General features: G+C 38.7%; 1 protein-coding gene across 3 annotated transcripts in view; it reads right to left on the bottom strand.

Annotated features, from left to right (window-relative positions):
* Positions 1–19,551, bottom strand: part of LOC139984183 (rho GTPase-activating protein 18-like) — an 87,886-nt gene that overhangs the window by 30,890 nt on the left and 37,445 nt on the right. For 2 of the 3 annotated variants that reach the window (XR_011798967.1, XM_071997961.1), the window contains exons 3-5: positions 13,439–13,504; positions 11,714–11,910; positions 865–1,021 (exon numbers count right to left, since the gene is read on the bottom strand). Coding sequence is in view for 2 of the 3 variants with exons in the window: in XM_071997961.1 (XP_071854062.1) it covers positions 865–1,021; positions 11,714–11,910; positions 13,439–13,504 (420 nt within the window). In the remaining variant the exon portion in view is untranslated. Of the gene's footprint in view, positions 1–864; positions 1,022–3,755; positions 5,726–11,713; positions 11,911–13,438; positions 13,505–19,551 lie in introns of those variants that run through there. The other variant, XM_071997963.1, reaches the window with a different exon arrangement.

Raw genomic sequence — 19,551 nt, forward strand, 5'->3', positions numbered from 1 at the left:
TGCTTTTAGTGACGATATTTCCCATTGATCATTACTTGAGATTCCAACCTAGCTTGTAGCAGACACAGACGAAATTCAAGTACTAATTTCTCAAAGAGAAAAATTTTATTGGAGCCGAGAGAGCACTTTGCCACAACCTTTGCACCAAATAACTGGAGATGTCACCTTCGTATTTTAAACCTCTTAACCTGCTCTCCTTAATACACTGTAAATTGTGTATATGTAGCATGTACAGTAAAAGGCAGATGTTGTCTGAATTTCACACAACATTCTGTACCAACATTTTGCTCATGATATTCTTATAACTGAACAAAATTAAGAGAAATTATTTGAGCTTGAAGCAAAAGTTTATCCATACAGTTGACTCTAATACATTCCCCCAAACACCAGGGAGGGGAAGCTATAACCCCACCCCCTCCCTTCCCCCATAATATTCACAGCAATCACCTTCACAAACATGTTATATCAGCTAGACAGGTGATTTTTCTTCAGAACACTAAACAATGATCCTAGTCCTACCCCCCCCCCACCCACCTACCTCATTTCTGTGAATCATCCAATTCCACATGTGTTTCCTTTTTTTTCCATCAGAATGCAAAAATGCATTGTGGTTTCGATGATGTAACATGAGAAGTTTTCTTCATGAATCTGGCGTAATGTATAGTGAGGGTGTACATGTTTACAAGGGTTTCATGATTTGACCTCTGATGACCCCAAATGACCTTTGACCTCCACCACACACAATAGGCTTCTTGTACTCAATGTGGTACTTCTACACACTAAATTAAAGGTTGGCCCAAACAGATAAAAAGAAAACAATTTTTTGCAATAACGGTGGTGTATCATCGCCCCTGCGGACCTTACCGTGGTCAACTGCGGCTATCCCTGACTTGGTTTCTTTTTGGTTTTTGACAAGCGCCCTCTCTATGACACGTTGTTCTGGTGCTGTTCGACTTCTCCTCTTGCGATGAGCCCTTCGGACTGCCTCGGTACCATCTGTAGATTGTAACCCCACATGTTGCTGGAAACAAATGAAAAAAATATTTCAAAGTATTTTAAACAGAGGTTTGAAATTTGGAAACATGGGTCAATATAAACAAAACGTCTTTCCCAAGTGGATATACAGCAATTTTTAAGCTGTCAAAATGTGTAGGTGGACCCTACAGGATACATGACTTTACATGTACATGATCAAAAGATGATCATGGATGTATCGACCCCACTAAAAAAAGAACAGATTGGAATAGTTGTAGCTGCGGTGTCGAGACCCTGATGAGGCTTAGGAGAAAACTACGTCACCGTGCCGCCATTTAAATGAAAAATCTTTATAAATTCACGGTACATTCATGAGGGTGTCCACCATTGTTCTGGAGGAAGGAAATGCTGACCTGATCCATCAGATGACAGACGTACCTCTAGCCACCTAAACATTGATCGTAGGTCCCAGGGCCGTAGCCCCCCAGTCCATTGTCTCATCACGCCCGACCGCAGTAACGATCACATTAAATTTTGCCAAAGAGTGATATTATCGTTTGTGCATTTCCATGGCGGGAGGTGGCTGCCATAGAGTAAACCTTCCAACCTCCACCTACAACATACAGTACACAGAGAACTAGTTTATCGATACAACAGTTAGTACTTTCAGACAATATCTTAGTCTGCAAATTTTCTTGAGATCATCCAAGAGGGGTTAAATGACACAGGGGTTCGATTATTCGGAGCAAAATTGTGGTTGTTAACCTACTTTTTCTATCCGATTTGAAAGCCATTAAACATTGCGGCAGAATAAGTTCAGAAAAAGGCGGGCAGGCAGGCAGGACTAATTACAAATAACAGCGCGATGGAGAGGACTAAGATGGAAGTCAGCAATTAATCTATTGCATGAATTGGTGTCAAGAGTTCAGTCTATTAACCCCTTCATCGTTCATCGTCACTAGATATTAACAAAGTACGACATCATCAAAGCAAAAATTCTCCTCGACAGAAATTTGTGCGGTCAAATTCTAAAGAGGAGAGGAACAAACTTCTTGAGGACTATTGTGTACAGCGTAATCCAAATGGGTCACAGAGGATCTAGCGGGAAGTAAGGATAAAAAAAAGTTCAATGACTTTGTAAATTCATCGAGTGGAATTTTTTTATAAGGTTTTTTCTGATATACGAACTGGAGCAGATAAATTACGAACCAGATTTGCTTATGTACGTGACGATATATCCGTCCTTACGGCTTGCTATGGTTATGTTTTCCCCTTTCTGAAAAGTTTTTTTTCTTGCCAAAATGGCCCTCCAAAAATGGTCAACAGATGACCACTAGATAATTTGAGGTTAGAAATTTTATAAGTTCGAAAATTAGGATATAGTCATACGACCTTACGATCGTAAGATTGCATTCCATGCTACTGTATTGCCGCTTAATTGGACAACAATACCATTTCTAATTACTACAAAAGGCAATTAACGGTTTCAATGAACATATGTGCCATAATTATTATTATAATCAACATAATCAAAGAGTAATGCTCATGAGGTTTTTAAATTCTAAATATTGATATAAACTTCGATGATGACATCATTTTATAACCACCTCCCAGATGAACGAATCATGAACAAAAACTCAATTATTGAGTAAATGCTTTCATAATATTTACAATCTTTATCATTTTTGGGGACAAAATTGTGTATTCTCTTTATCTCCAAACTCCCCTACCCCCCTCCCCCTTCCTTTTTTATTCTATACCAGAATAATTCAAGCCCGATTATCCACTGATTCACAAAACAAACTTTTTGAGTATTTGGTTAGGCTTTTCTTTCTGCAGAACTGCACTTTGCTCATATTGCTAATTGAGAGCAACATTTACATTTAATTATCACTTAGTATATTAAAAAGTTGAACAATTAACTTAAGTTACAGAAAGTCAATTTTCTCCATGGGCAGCTCACTGTGATATGTTTAAAATGTTTTCAAATGCTAAGAAATGTGTTTGGCTAGAACAGGATTCAACCCAGTTACCTCAGGGTTCAAAGCCCTGCCCTCTAATAATGGCAGAGCTACATAGCTAGCCCTTAGATGGGGGCTGTCCCTATGTAGTCATTTACCAGTAACGCATACATGTGTTTTATGCCTATTGTTATTATCTTTTCTTTTCCCATTGATCTCGGTTTTCTGGTTTGCCAGCGTTCATTTCCTTGAAGTGTGTATATATATATAGTCTTATCATGAGAATTATTAAGAGAGTGAAGGGTAAACGATTTGATAAGTATTTACACTTCCGTTTCCCACTCTTCCAAGCAAATAAGTTAAGGTACAATGAGACAAAAATAGCATGTTAACATGTTAAATATCACTTGTTTGTATCTATACACACTTGTCTCTATTCTATTATAATTCTGGAAAAGGTTATTTACTTCCTGGAAATACTGTAATGAAATAAAGGAATGAAAAATGAGGGGAAGAAAATAGTTCATTTATGGGTGTGCGAGCCAGAAGCTGCTGGACCTTTGCATACATGTGGCACCATGCAGGGATCACACACCCCCCATGCATGCACCATGCAGGGATCACACTCCCCATACATGCACCATGCAGGGATCACACACCCCATGCATGCAGAAAGCAGGCAGGGAAGAAATATAGCTTTTTATATAATTTACAAGTGTAAATATCTTTAAGAATATGGACAATTGAACAGCAAACTGACTGGGAAATATTTAACAGGAAAAAGAAATGGAAGAAATGTCTTGGCTTAAGAGCACAAACCTGATATTCGTTATATGAGAGTCCGAGAGTTTCTTGACGATATGAATCAAACAGGGCTGATTCCGACATGACCATGCGACTTTTCCTGGCAACGACACCGTTATTTGCTCGATACTTAGGCATGTTTAGTTCTTATTTCTGTCTACAGTTAAATTTTGTGAGTTCACGTTTGCAGGAAGCAAATTAGTACTTAGACATACACATATTCCATTGTCATATATACCTAAGTTGCGAGTTCTCCGCCGGAAAAAATGAATAACAATAAAACGGCACAAACATATTGATCTCCATCTCACATGACAGATAAAAACAGATAAATCCCAAAAGTAGATCAATCTAATTTACTAAATATGCAAAAGCAGTAAAGAACATCACAGAAAGTTTAAAAAAACAGAGAATAATAAATTCCAACTTTTAAGAAGAAGAAATGCTCTGTCTTTGTGTACAAGTTATTCCTGTGGAGAACTGCAAATTCCAAAAATTTAATTGAGTATAGCAGATAACACATCCAAACAGCCTATCACATTATACCGTACAAGTCCCACTGCATCCTATACATCACAATGTCATCGATATGAAAAAAAAACAATCCGGTGATTTTCGACCAAGAACAAAAGATAGCTGATCTGCTCTGCTTAAACCAGTAATATCCCTCAATGCAGGTTAGTCACTGCCTGCTGGATGACCCCCTAATTGGATATGCACGTGTGTGTTATTATGCCAGTATCACTTAACGACCAACCTACAACTTTTTGTGCCATGTGTCTCTGCTTCCCGATGCTTGTGTTTTCAATTTACGTCTCCGTGTAAATGAGCTTATTACCTGGTTTCCTCTTGGTGAATCCAAATTGCTATATCATATATACCGTATCAACTTAATTGCTCCTTGCTTATACAGACAACTGGGAGAAACGTTCACAAATCGGACGCTTCCTTAAAGCGGGCGGTTCGGCGGTTCTTAATATCCGCATAACAAAGAGAATTAATATTTTTTCCCTTTTATGAAAACATTCACTCCCTAGTTGGTTCCTTTGGTGACCTTTGATGTGTATCAATAACCGCAGTCAAAAAGTACTGTAAAATTAACTCGACCGGAGTTTAAACGAACCTAGGTAATTTCTCTTCTGCTAGGAGTTTTGAAAACAAACAAACAAAAAATAAAGCCCATCAAATCACAAAAATCCAACGCATGTGGGAAAAGACTCCTTCGAAGAACAATAAAAACTTGTCTAAAATTTGATTATCTCAAGCGATAAATGCTTCCCAGACAGCCGAGCGTCAGGTATATACAAGATAAAAATCTGGAGATCTACAACCTAGCCGAAATGACACCATAAATTTAACTTCTGGTACTAACTTATCAATGGTATAATACCTATGCAAAATTCCTATCTAAAAATCCTTGAATGTGAACCTCAGGGATGGTTCAAGAAGAAGTCCTTAAAACTGAGTGAATTTACAACCGAGGAAAGATTGGAAGCTGCTGCATACACAATCACAGACAAACGTGGTAGTTTGCTCCTTCAGCCAGTGACGGGAAATAATATATTCCAGCTTCCTTCTTTCGTAGGCAACTGTTTACGGTTAACTTCCCTCGACCAACAGTCCACAACAAACGGCACATTGAAGATCTGTCTTGGATGTACACTAGAATGCTTGGCTATAAGGCTATGACAGCCAATGTACTGTAAACCATACAGACTTTAAAGTTTATTGCTTGTTATTTCCACACACTTGACAAACAGTTTACTGGTTCTTTAGAATGACAACTCTTTTTTTAGTATTACAAACTACACTTAGATATAACAATTCGGATTTACATTGGTTGTTTACACAGCGATAAAGTCACGAAAGAATTTTCAGCTTTTCTTCAAACTTGCACAACTAGTTTGCTTTAAATAAATATAAAACCTTTTCAATTTGTTTTTGCTAACCTTGACAATACATCCACAAATTTTTGGTGAGCACCACAAAATATAAAAAATAATAAAATAAAAAGGAACGGGGCAAACAGACAAAACATAGAATATTGGTTTTGCATGAGTGACCCAACTGAAGGTCACCGTGACTTTGTTACGATTTGGTTGCAATAGGAAATATCCTAAGACCACATACCTATTACGTACCTGTGGTGAATATATATATCAAAATATTTGGATATTTGGTTTATATAGTAAATAACACCATTTCTTTGAGTGAAATAGTAAACAGGCCACTTCTTTGTAACGTTAAATTACGTAGATGATAAATAGGGGGGCACTGTAGTACTTCTTTTATGTGAAATAGGGTGCATGGCATTACTCATGGTTCTAATCAGATGAGCCAGAGTAATATGATTGACTGTACACGCCTACACAACGTGTACTGTGCGATTGCACCAATGAATAATTGTATAGAGTCTCTTCAGAGGTCTGGAGGTGATTGTCTGGCTGTGATTACAACTAAAAGAATACCGAGGTGGGGTTGATTTATGACTGTTAGTCAGCATATTATGCATATGCTATTAAGTGTGTGCGACTCTCTAAACAACGATTGATGAATCACATGCGGGCATTTATGAGGAATTATGATTAATAGTCGTATAATCACAAGCAATAATTTTGCGGAAAATTACGTGTAGTATACTTCCGGGTGGTAGATACGGAAGGAGGAATTAGTGGGCGAGGCCCAGGCAGCGAGGGCGCAGTGCTAAAACGTTTCCAAATGTGTAGTTAGGTAGATAGGAAAGTGCAATTGTGGAGTTGGAGACAGGTAAGAGAGGAGCGAAGTAAATCCAACTCATCACCCAGTTTCATGTAAACTCTTGCACCCATCCAACTTTATTCTGACAGCCTTCTTCTGCAGATCTAGCCGGCAAACTTAAAACATAGTTCACCAAATCCACCCTCTCTGTTCTTAAATTAACCCTGCACATCCAACCACAAGATTTCGAGAAGGATTTTCTAAATCTGAGAAGATATATAATCTTTAATTTGATAAATTTGCATCATCATATTATTTCAGCAACACTCATTGACTTGTTTTGTATTTACTGCTAGAAATTATGAAGAATTTTCAAATAAAAGTAACCAAAAACGAGTTAAAAACAAACACACAATCAGTCAAACTTTTCTGTTCTTTTCTGTTCATCTGTCTCACATAATGTGACCTTTCGTCTGTTTTTGTTTCAGAAGAGAGATCCTGTAGTTAAGGATCAAAACTCCAGGCATTCTAAGTTTGACATATTTACCTGACATTGGCATTTTGCAGTAGATAACCGTTTGCCACTTTGCCTACAGGTTTTTCTCTACTTTTTCAAACATGTAAAGTGAAAAAAATCTGAGTGGACTTCTATATTTCGTCAGAGCGTGATACATTCTTGTGCTTGTACATTGTGCAGTACATAATTTATTGCACAGGTTTACAATACAGTCAGGAGTTAACGCTTAACCATGAAAGTCATCGATATTTACGGAGCTGTTGATGAACAAAGATTAGGGACCCAGATTATTTAGGATAGCTTGTCCGGACGACATCTGTCGTTATCTCTTAGGTGGATATCCTATATCGGTCTTTGACAATGGTCGATGACTTTTCGTTCAATGCCATCGTAAGAACGTACCATGGGCACTGTACAGTATACAAGTGTATTATTGAAGAAAAACGACTAACCTAAAAAAACAAAGACTGGTCTTACCCTATGAAGAATCTATGCATTTCCACAATGATTACTGAAAATTACAACTTGTGACTGCATCTAGCGATTAATACATTACTTTCCTTTAAAATTTGGCCTATAGATCCAGGGGGATTATGAGCCCCCCTCTCCTCCCCCTCTCCAGAGCCTCCTCCCCTTCCCCCCTAAAAAAAAGTAGAAACTCTGTCTAAAGATGGAGAATGGATCTATATGATAACTTTCAACTCGATGTGTTCTGTGGAGAAACTTATGAGTAATCAGTCAAAATGTGTGTACTCTTTAGTTAATGCTGAGGAAGTACTCCCCCATAACAGGGAAATTTCCAAGGTAATTCTCAGCGTTATTTGGGACATTCCGTGGATACCTTTTCTCTGTCACTTCTCTCCATGCAGGTTCTTTCTCACTTTCAGAAATACTGCCTGAGCAGAAAGAAATGATGTGATATCCTGTCATTTCAAGGAACATTCAAGACAAAATCTGACTTTGCCATAAAACAAAAGAGTTGCCTTAATTGCCTCTCTTGATCCTAATAATTCAAACTAAACAACCAATCCTCCACACTTCAGTTTAATTTTTTTTTCATCTATAATACTTTTATGTTTCAGAATGCTTCAACGAGAGATTCTAATTTCCTTAGATCCAGATTTACCGGTAACGTATGAGATCCTGCCATGGTCTTGGCCTGGTCACAAACACACACACACACAACAATAGTACACGATCCTTCCTGAGTCATTAACATATGCAACAAGTCAATCAAGACAATATAAATCATCACAGCCTCAAGTTATCGTCTCTATGTTGCTTTGGGGATGGAGGAGTGGGGGGAGGGGGGAGGTAAGGGTGCAGGACAAGGGGTCGGTGCATAATGATTACGCTACATAGCCAGGGGGCATTGTACCTCCATGGGACATTTTGGAAATCTAGCATATTATATACTAGTGCAATCTTCAAAGTACGCACACTGTTCTCATCCTTATAGATCATTTTACTCATACTAAGGGGAATTTAACTTTGTACACATGTATGCTGTTGTACTAGAACTAAAAGAAATGATTTTAATCATTAATAAACCTTCATATTTGACCTTTGTCAATATCCAAGAATATATATACAGGATAAGAAAGCTTTAAGAGGAATATATACTATTTGCTTTCCCGTTTTTAGCATTTTTACCATGTTACAATTTGGTCACAATTGCGTCGACCATTCAATACACTTTCAAACCTGAAGGAATTATAACTAATGTTCATTTAACTACTAATGTATCGTTTAATACTTAGATTACAATGTATTAATACTGAGTTATAGGCTTGTCTTCTTCACAATACAGAAAATTCAAATATTTCATATAACTCTTGATGAATACTGTAACTTTCAAAGGTTTCTCTTTAACAGTATTTATTGATCCAAAAAATAAATACTCTTATTTTTTTATTTTTTTTTTACATTTGGTTATCATTTTCTTCCAATTTTTAAACTCAACTTTTTAGTTGAACTCAAAGTATGCTCAGCTCTAATCAAATAAGTATATTATCCTAGATTGTGTTTTACCAACTTTAATAACTTATTAATTAACGATTCCATTCGATAATATAACATAACTTTTCTTCTTCCAGACGCATAAATTTGCAATTTAATAATCAGGTCAAAAAAAGGGAACCGCTGCTATCTTTCAAAAGCTTTGTAAAATTGTTTACACATGTCTCTATTTGAAAAAAAAACTGGTCAAGCTATAAAAGATAATATTTCACAAAATGAAATTTAGTACTTGTAGTACAACTCTATTTGAAATAAAACTTGATATCGAGTCAAAGCTATAACAGATCAAATTTCACACACTGAAATTTAGTATCTGCAGTATACTGTGTACATATAGTAAATCTGTCTTGCGATGTCTCTCTCTCTCTCTTTGAATCATACAGCTCAGGTTTTGGATGAGAATGAGTTCGCTCAATTGCCGAAGATAATTCTAACATCCTGCCATGATTTGGCTGTATTTCAATCTGTCCTTTCCGTACCCAGAGCTCCTGAGTTCCCGCCAAAAAAGAACAACAAAGGTAAAAAAACGAAGCCGGTTTCCTGTCTGCAGACTGCCATTACAAATTAAAAACTGCAGGCATTAGAAACTGCAAAGGTGCGACCAGAATGGTACGAGCCGTTGAAATGGAAGTTTTGAAAGATGCTGTAGTGTATAAAAACTGGCAGCTCACGAAGGCCCAGGGGTTGCAGAAGGGCACTGACATTGTTTTCATGCTCTAAACTTTCTACATTAAAAAGTCTACATAAGACCCATCTTTTCACTTGTTCTTTTGTAAATTAATCTGCTTTCTTTGTAAAGCGCCTTGAGCAGTGACTTTTGTCTACTGATTTGGCACTATATAAGTCTCATTTATTATTATTGTTATTATTATTACAGTAGATCTGCTTGGAGATGGCACTTTTTACCTTGTTATAATCTTCTCACCAATATTTCGGGAGCAGAAGGGGAACATTTCTAGGGATTACCAATTTAGACAGAGGACATAGACAAATGGAGGAGAGGGAACCATGATGCATGCATCTGAAAAACTTTCCCAGTAATGATTTCCATGGGGGTATGCTACCCAGAGTTTGCACAAGAAATTTGCAACACCACTGAATTGTTGTTCGGATTTCTCTAATTCCCTAACTCCTCCCCTTCCAGTTGCAAATTTGTTTTTGGGTCTATGCTGATAGAAAAGGAATTGTGTTGAGGGGGGGGGGGTGGTGGGAGGGCATCAGAGTGCATCATATATAGGAGAAGGAGGAGGTGAGAGTGTATTATGACAGAAACTTGTATTTCCTTGAAGAGATATCTTCCTGGTTTCTCTCAGATTATAGATTACAAATTGTAAATTGATTACTTCAGTGTCTCAACTTTTGTGCAAGAACTTGGAAAAAGTAAACAAGTTTATATCGCATGGGCGTGACATTCCGTCTTTGCTATAATGATTACAGGAAGCTGTTGCCTATGCATAGGAGAAGGCAGACTTAACAGTGGTAAAATGTTAGGGACTTGTGTGTAGGCTAGCTGGATCATCAGAGTGCCCCCATTGCTCAATGGGAGAGATATGTAAGGTAAGAATGAAGTAAATAACAAAAAAATATCATCAAATTTGTTGTTCATGCAAACCAGAAAGTACAAGCTTCTTTTGAACTTCAAAAACATTGTTTCACTGTAATTGAGGACTTTTTTTGAGTTTTTTTTTTATCCCTCACATGATTACAATCCTCACTTCAATTTAATCCTTGTATTTCCCCCATTTACAGGCTTATTAATTACTTCCACAAACACCCCACCCCTTTCCTCCCACTTAAAACGTTTGATATAAATGAAGGGTGTCACTACCAGTTCCCTCCAAACACGTTCTTTAAAGCCCAACAAACCATCGAAAATTGGTGAAGTCAGAAAGAACCTACTAACTGCTACAAAGTGGTGGCGCTATTTCCTTATTACCCTTTGACAGAATTCAATAAATTCTTTTGGTACTGGTGAGTGAGGGCGATCTGCTAGTAACACCTTACTCCAAGCCCCAGTGTCCTACATTCCATTTTACGAAATGGCTCAAATCTATACCTCCCCCAGGAGGAGGCCCTACTTAATTTAAATCAACACTTTCTTTTTTGAAAGGTTCTCTACAAAAATGATTATAGTGTAGTACCTTTTTTGTCCCACACAAACTTTAACCGTTTTTGTAACAATTAAGCAAATTAAAATTTAGGGTGTAAACATTGACACAGACTTATTTGGTAAACACTGTGTAAGTTTGCTGTAACTTGAAAGTATATGACCCAAAATGCACAAGCTAGTACAAACTTTTATATAGGTTTCTGGTTTCTGTGTTTTTTGTAATGAGATGTGTAATTGAATTTTTTATCCTATCAAACTTATATGCAGTGCGATCAAATTACCAAGTTTTATATTTGGTGTACACAGGTAGAAAAAGGGGGTAATGAAAAGGGGGAGAAGAAAAGTGATAGATTATAATGGGTAGATTTTAAGGGGTAGAAATCGATAGGTAGACAAAAAGAGGAACATGATGAGGGGTAAAAGAATAGGGAGAGAAGAAAGGTGTAGAAGCAAAGAGGTAGAAGAAAAAGGGGTAGAAGAAAAAGAGGTAGATGATAAGGGGGCAGAAGAAGAGGGGGAGAAGGCACATGGGGGAAGGAATGGGTGAATTTTGTTGGATTCCACAGGTCAAACTTGACCACTAAGCAGTATTTTGCCAGACTATTGTTTCCTTCTCTTATAATAACTTACATGTGAAACCTTTGATTCAGGAAAGATCTCTCTGACATCCCTCTTTTTGCTACCACCATTCGTCTCCACCTCGGTCTCTCTTTTGGTCCGTAGCGTCTCATTGAGCTTGTCCACTCGTTTCTTCACCGTAGCCGCTTGGGCCTTGGTGAGCGTTGAGGTTGCATTCTGTAGAACAAAATGGTCCAATTCTTGGCCCTCTGAAGTGGTGGAGAAGAAAAATGATCATCGACTGAGAGCAGGAATCACACGAGATTGAAACGAGTTACACTCCATGTTAAGAATGTAAAATACCACATGACATGACACTGTACTACAGTAGTTACCATTTCAGAAAAAAATACTGGACTTCTTGAAAGGTAAGCATCAGCATAATCCCTAAGATGGATTTACCCGAATAATTTTTCGGTTTGGGTTATTATAAACACAATTAATGCTGCACCTGTTTCCATTAGGCACAAACTTTTGGTGAAGAAATCATTTTGGAAGATCACAACAATTGTTGGGCTCTAACAGGATCTGAATTTGTATAGTGACCTTAGGAATACAACTCCTGTATGGGCCCAGTTTTTTCATTTCATTTACGCTATAAATGAAATCTGTACTTCTTATTTCAACTCGTTTGAATTTTTTTTTTTTCATCGGGGGGTTCAGCAGATGAGAATGAAACATTAAAAACTACTAATCTCAAAGCACAATGTTTTGAGCTCCCTTTATGAGATGCATGAGACATTATGAGACTGATAGGATTAGTGCCTACAAGAGTCAGACACTAAACCTGGGGGGGGGGAATTTGAATTTGTGTCCCCCACCCTTCAGAAAGTGGGGGATGTGTCCCCCTGTCCCCTCCATGTGACATGCAGCAATATTACTAATACCTACTACTATTGAGTCATATTTTGCACAAAACAAACAACAGCAAATGCCAAGGGTCACGGATCATCCCAGGTCAACTCAGAGCTGCATTACTTTACATTAAAAATTTAACACTAAATCTGGGGGGTCTTATCCTCCCTTGATCACGAGAGCTTGCGAGATTGAACACCTTGCTTGGAATCTAATGTACAGAGGACCTAAGGGTCTTCTGGAGACAACTAATATTAAAGTCACCCAGGTACCAACTGAGCTATGAAGGGAAAATTTTATCCAGTATCACATCGCAAAACATATATGCAAAAAGGTCAAATTGCTATACAAGAGGAAAGATATATACTATACAAGAGGAAAGATATATAGCAGTTTTTTTTTTAAACACAGGAACCAAAGTATTTCAGACAAATTCCAGAGCCTTCAAAACTGCTACACAAACTTGTATACATATGTATTTTAGGTCCTCCTGCAAGCAGGAACTCGCCAAGAAGCCTCATTGGCTTATCAAAGCCGCAAGCTGACCGTAGTCTCTTAGATTCATATTTAACGTCCATGATTATAAATCGTCAATTGTCAACAACTCTGTAACTGGACAACATACATTAATCTTGGAGTGACTCGAACTCGGGACCTTAATGATTGAAAGGCACCGGCGTTAACCACTGAGCTAACACTCCTAGAGCACTTGGAGCACTAAATAAGTCCCTCAGCTGGCGACAACAACCATTCCTTTAGTTGAAGGGTTCTCACTGTTTGGATTAAATTAGGGGACGCAAACAAACATGGCTATCATACTTGCTTTAATTTCAATTAATATACGAGTGAATTAATATGACATGTTTTTGAAGCTATAATTACCTTTAAATGGACTGGCTAGATCTGGAAGACCAGCTTCTCGTAACCAAGCTACTTCATCTGCACCATCTGAGAAGAACAAGAAGAAGAAGAAAGAAAAAATAAACACATACCTAGCACAGATCACTTAAAGACCAAATTCTCGACCTCATTTGTAGTCTTACATTTTAAGTGATTACTCTCGCACTTTTAAGTGAAAACTGTTGTGTAAAATTCCTCTCAAATGAATGAACAATACAGTGTATAGTAATCAAAACCAATATACATACTGCTTTAAGGCACAGCTGAACTCTATAATACACCCTTGCCACAATAATATATATGCTATACCATTGTATGTATACATTTCATTCATGTTTAATACTCTGTCTCATACTGTACGTAGTAAAAGCCAATCTCATTTTAATCTCTTCGTCAATTTTCCTCAATCCCGCCAGTCCGTCGCTGCAACTTTCTTGTGTTTACCGTTAGATCTATTTTGTTTTTCATCGCCCTTGGGTAATGAATTGATCACCTACTGTAGATTGTTAGCACTCACAGGTGGAGTTATTGATTTAATATTATTCATTACTATCATCATCTCACCATATGGCAGGTCTCTGTCTAGTACTACAGAATTAACGAACACACGTCGTTATAAAATCACATGCTTCAGTATACTAATTATTTCCTATCTGTTGGTGGAGATGAATATCTGAATACTTAATATAGTGAGAGAAAACAATTTTCAAGTAGCATATTTAATATTCAAACTAACTATAAATGAACATCTTCATTGTTTTAATGTTGGATACTGCTTTGTTGTCTGTTTTGACATAATTCATCAACAGTCTTGTGTGCCAGGTAAATATGCAGACTACACTGAAGACACTATTGTCTTTCTAGCATATTTTGATACAATATTGGTGACCATTTAAATGGAATTCCCCAAAAAATCTGAGGGTCTCCATGGCAACTGCCCCAATCACAAAGGTACAAACCATCTCATTTGTACTCTAAACGAATGCCAGTGTTATTTTATTGTTTTCCGCCAGGGGCGTAGCGAAGGGGTTTTTGTTGGGGGGTGTGGAGAATTTGATTTGCCGACGGATCTGGAAGTGGTGACTGAAATGGGGGAGGGGTCTAAGAGGAAGGGGGTGTCCCCCTCCCTTTTGGCAAGTTTTTAGTTTTGAAACGTCCTTAGATGCAATCTGGTGTATATTTTAAGTCAAATTTGATTTGCCGACGGATCTGGAAGTGGTGACTGAAATGGGGGAGGGGGTTCCCCCTCCCCTTTGGCAATTTTTTAGTTTTGAAACGTCCTTAGATGCAATCTGGTGTATACTTTAAGTCAAATTTGACTTGCCGACGGATCTGGAAGTGGTGACTGAAATGGGGGAGGGGTCTAAGAGGAAGGGGTGTCCCCCTCCCTTTTGGCAATTTTTTAGTTTTGAAACGTCCTTAGATGCAATCTGGTGCATATTTTAAGTCAAATTTGATTTGCCGACGGATCTGGAAGTGGTGACTGAAATGGGGGAGGGGGTGTCCCCCTCCCCTTTGGCAATTTTTTAGTTTTGAAAAGTCCTTAGATGCAATCTGGTGCATATTTTAAGTCAAATTTGATTTGCCGACGGATCTGGAAGTGGTGACTGAAATGGGGGAGGGGGTGTCCCCCTCCCCTTTGGCAATTTTTTAGTTTTGAAACGTCCTTAGATGCAATCTGGTGCATATTTTAAGTCAAATTTGATTTGCCGACGGATCTGGAAGTGGTGACTGAAATGGGGGAGGGGGTTCCCCCTCCCCTTTGGCAATTTTTTAGTTTTGAAACGTCCTTAGATGCAATCTGGTGTATACTTTAAGTCAAATTTGACTTGCCGACGGATCTGGAAGTGGTGACTGAAATGGGGGAGGGGTCTAAGAGGAAGGGGTGTCCCCCTCCCTTTTGGCAATTTTTTAGTTTTGAAACGTCCTTAGATGCAATCTGGTGCATATTTTAAGTCAAATTTGATTTGCCGACGGATCTGGAAGTGGTGACTGAAATGGGGGAGGGGGTGTCCCCCTCCCCTTTGGCAATTTTTTAGTTTTGAAAAGTCCTTAGATGCAATCTGGTGCATATTTTAAGTCAAATTTGATTTGCCGACGGATCTGGAAGTGGTGACTGAAATGGGGGAGGGGGTGTCCCCCTCCCCTTTGGCAATTTTTTAGTTTTGAAACGTCCTTAGATGCAATCTGGTGCATATTTTAAGTCAAATTTGATTTGCCGACGGATCTGGAAGTGGTGACTGAAATGGGGGAGGGGTCTAAGAGGAAGGGGGCGTCCCCCTCCCTTTTGGAAAATTTTTAGTTTTGAAACGTCCTTAGATGCAATCTGATGTATATTTTAAGTCAAATTTGATTTGCCGACGGATCTGGAAGTGGTGACAGAAATGGGGGTGGGTCTAAGGGGAGGGGGTGTCCCCCTCCCTTTTGGCTATTTTTTAGTTTTGAAACGTCCTTAGATGCAATCTGGTGTATACTTTAAGTCAAATTTGACTTGCCGACGGATCTGGAAGTGGTGACTGAAATGGGGGAGGGGTCTAAGAGGAAGGGGTGTCCCCCTCCCTTTTGGCAATTTTTTAGTTTTGAAACGTCCTTAGATGCAATCTGGTGCATATTTTAAGTCAAATTTGATTTGCCGACGGATCTGGAAGTGGTGACTGAAATGGGGGAGGGGGTGTCCCCCTCCCCTTTGGCAATTTTTTAGTTTTGAAAAGTCCTTAGATGCAATCTGGTGCATATTTTAAGTCAAATTTGATTTGCCGACGGATCTGGAAGTGGTGACTGAAATGGGGGAGGGGGTGTCCCCCTCCCCTTTGGCAATTTTTTTAGTTTTGAAACGTCCTTAGATGCAATCTGGTGCATATTTTAAGTCAAATTTGATTTGCCGACGGATCTGGAAGTGGTGACTGAAATGGGGGAGAGGTCTAAGGGGAGGGGGTGTCCCCCTCCCCTTTGGAAAATTTTTAGTTTTGAAACGTCCTTAGATGCAATCTGGTGCATATTTTAAGTCAAATTTGATTTGCCGACGGATCTGGAAGTGGTGACTGAAATGGGGGAGGGGTCTAAGAGGAAGGGGGCGTCCCCCTCCCTTTTGGAAAATTTTTAGTTTTGAAACGTCCTTAGATGCAATCTGATGTATATTTTAAGTCAAATTTGATTTGCCGACGGATCTGGAAGTGGTGACAGAAATGGGGGTGGGTCTAAGGGGAGGGGGTGTCCCCCTCCCTTTTGGCTATTTTTTAGTTTTGAAACGTCCTTAGATGCAATCTGGTGCATATTTTAAGTCAAATTTGGCACGGAAGAAGCTCCCGTTCTCCTTTTTCTATTCAGCTTTCCTTCTTTCTTCCCCTTCCGCTCTCTTCACCTTTTCTCCTTTTGCCGACAGACCCAAAATTTGCCGACAGCGACCAAATTATTGGGGGGGTGTGACACCCCCCCCACACCCCCCCGCTCGCTACGCCCCTGTTTTCCACACACTGGCAGTGAGTGGATTTTGTACTGATGTACTCATACTCGTGAAAGGGGTTGGGGAGGGGGGTGGGGAGGGAGTTTGACGTATCCGCTTGTTTAAATCACTTATTTAGCCAAATGAAACCAAAAAAAACATGAGAACGGACTTATATTTTTGCGTCTTTATTCTAAGCGAGTAAATGCCGAACTGATCTTAGTTGATACATATTGGAGTATATACATTCTGGTATAATGATATGTAGGTCATAAGGTCAGCGGACGGACCAACGGGTGGTTTCGAAGAACCCTTGGAAGACTACATCAGAATACACAAACTTTATACTACACAGTGTGTACATGTATTCATGCCCAAAGAGCCACATATACTTTTACTCAAATATTTGTGCTTGTATTCATACTGGGGGCACTTTGAGGACATTCAATATGGGTACTCTACTACAAAATAATGTATAATTGTAGTCATACTTATTGAGCCTTAGACTCATTATGTACTCCATATTCACAAACTTGTGCACATTCTCATACTTGGGACATTTTGGAAATCTAGGGAAGACTACTTGATTGTACTCATTCTATTGTACTCATGCATACTACTAAATCTAGTTGTCCCCTCCAAACTCACTGGTTTGGATATTTACGAAGGTACTTATCCTGTCTCCCTTACCTTGAAACAAAGGTACGACAAAGTCCAATAGAAACATGAGTGCTAGACTTTTAATCATAATAATAATTAACAGTTCTTATATAGCGCAACTTACAATAAAGTCTCGCCTCGCTGTACTTAACCCTGGTCATTGGTAACTTGTCACACCTACACACCAACGTGTGCACAATTCAAACAATCTCTCCTGGGGCATCACAGTGCACCACGGCCACGTGTCCCCTGGGGGACTTCCCATAGGGTGCAGCCACAAACCAGCGCACGCAACTATATTTACAAGTCACCTCGCAAGTCCCCATTTATACACCTGGGTGAGAGAGGCAATGGAGATAAAGTGCCTTGCCCAAGGACACAACGCAATGATCTGGCCAGGGCTCGAACCTGTAATCCTTAGATCACAAGTCCACTGCCTTAACCACTTGACCACAATGCCCTCCTTTTGAATGGTAGAATGGGAAGGAGGAGAACAGTGACCTCGGAATGGGTCATCGGGGGGCGCAGTGCAAGAACGTTACCAGGTAAGAGGCTAAGGTAGATAGGTGTGCTTAGGTAAGGGAGACAGGTAAGTGAGGAGTGAAGTAAGTGGACATTTCTAATCACATTTGGCAATCATACATGTATAATGAGACATATGTACATTAAGACAGGAATGTCAGCATAGTAGTACAGGGACTAAACACAACCTTACACACTTCGACATCATATGACCTCACCGTACAAACAGACAACTGTCATTTCCTAACGTAACCCATGATGGCTGTGGGAAACAACTATAGAATCACCTTTCTTTTGAGCCCAAAAAAAAAAAAACGTGTGAAAGCTAATTTTTTTCTGCATCAGACAAGGGTTAGTTTTATGATTAAACAATTTACTTTTATCAGGTCAGTTAAACATTGTACTTCACCTCTGAAATGTAGGTCAACCATCACAAAACAAGAGGGAAGGGGGATGCTTTGATTTGATATCAAAATTTACTCAGTAGCTAAAAGTTTTCCAAACGATCTTCTCTGACTTGACATTTTACATTGCAGACACAAACTAACTGTAAGGGCAAGGTGAATTAAGAGATGTGATCAATTTGTACCCCCTCTCCTGACTTCTTTAAAGGTATGCTGCATTGGCCCCAAATATGCTAGATATTCAAATATGGTCACCTTTGGTCAAAGTTCTTAAACTGTTTTTATTACAACCTTGGAGGAAATTTTCATCACTGGGTCATTCAGTCATCTTGTGTGTTCCTTAAAAATGTCTGAGACAATTTGGAGAGTAAAGACCTTCGGGAAAGTACTTTTTGAAAACTTCTAGCAATGATAGTGTGCTATAATTTGGGGCCTATAAAGACTGACTACCTTTAAGTTCATCATGGATCCTCCCCCTCCAAATGTTGACTGCTCACCTTTATCACGAAAAAAACAAAAAATTCTGAACACTTCAACGATTTAGAAACCTCATTTTCCATATGGATTGCTGTACATGGCCCCAAATGTTACTATTAAAATACCTCTGGACATTGATTCCTGCCCCCTACCCCTCATTTCAAACCTATGGTCAGCATCCCTGTATTCACCGAATTGAAATCTATAACCTACAAATTTATACTTTTATGAAACAGACCAAATAATGACTGCATAAACCATTTTTAACATGAATGTGAAGTATACGGTACATAACACTGCAATTTACCTGTACAGTATCTATATACATAGTTTCATTTGCATGCTAGTCAATGTAAAGCTTAGAAGCCGTGGGTAATTCATCTGAACATATTACCTCAGATTTTTTTTTCATTAAGATTGACAGCTCTGATATAGAAACATAAGTGCCCCACAATGATTTGCAGCGAATTGGGACACTATAGTGTCCTTTAGACCATCGCCATTTACAATAGGGGCCAATGTAGTAAACATTGGAAGCCACATCCAAACAGAAAAATAAAGAAAACAGGAAATAAGTTAAATAGAAAACG

This window comes from Apostichopus japonicus, chromosome 17 (assembly GCF_037975245.1).
Source record: "Apostichopus japonicus isolate 1M-3 chromosome 17, ASM3797524v1, whole genome shotgun sequence".
NCBI lineage: Eukaryota > Metazoa > Echinodermata > Holothuroidea > Aspidochirotida > Stichopodidae > Apostichopus > Apostichopus japonicus.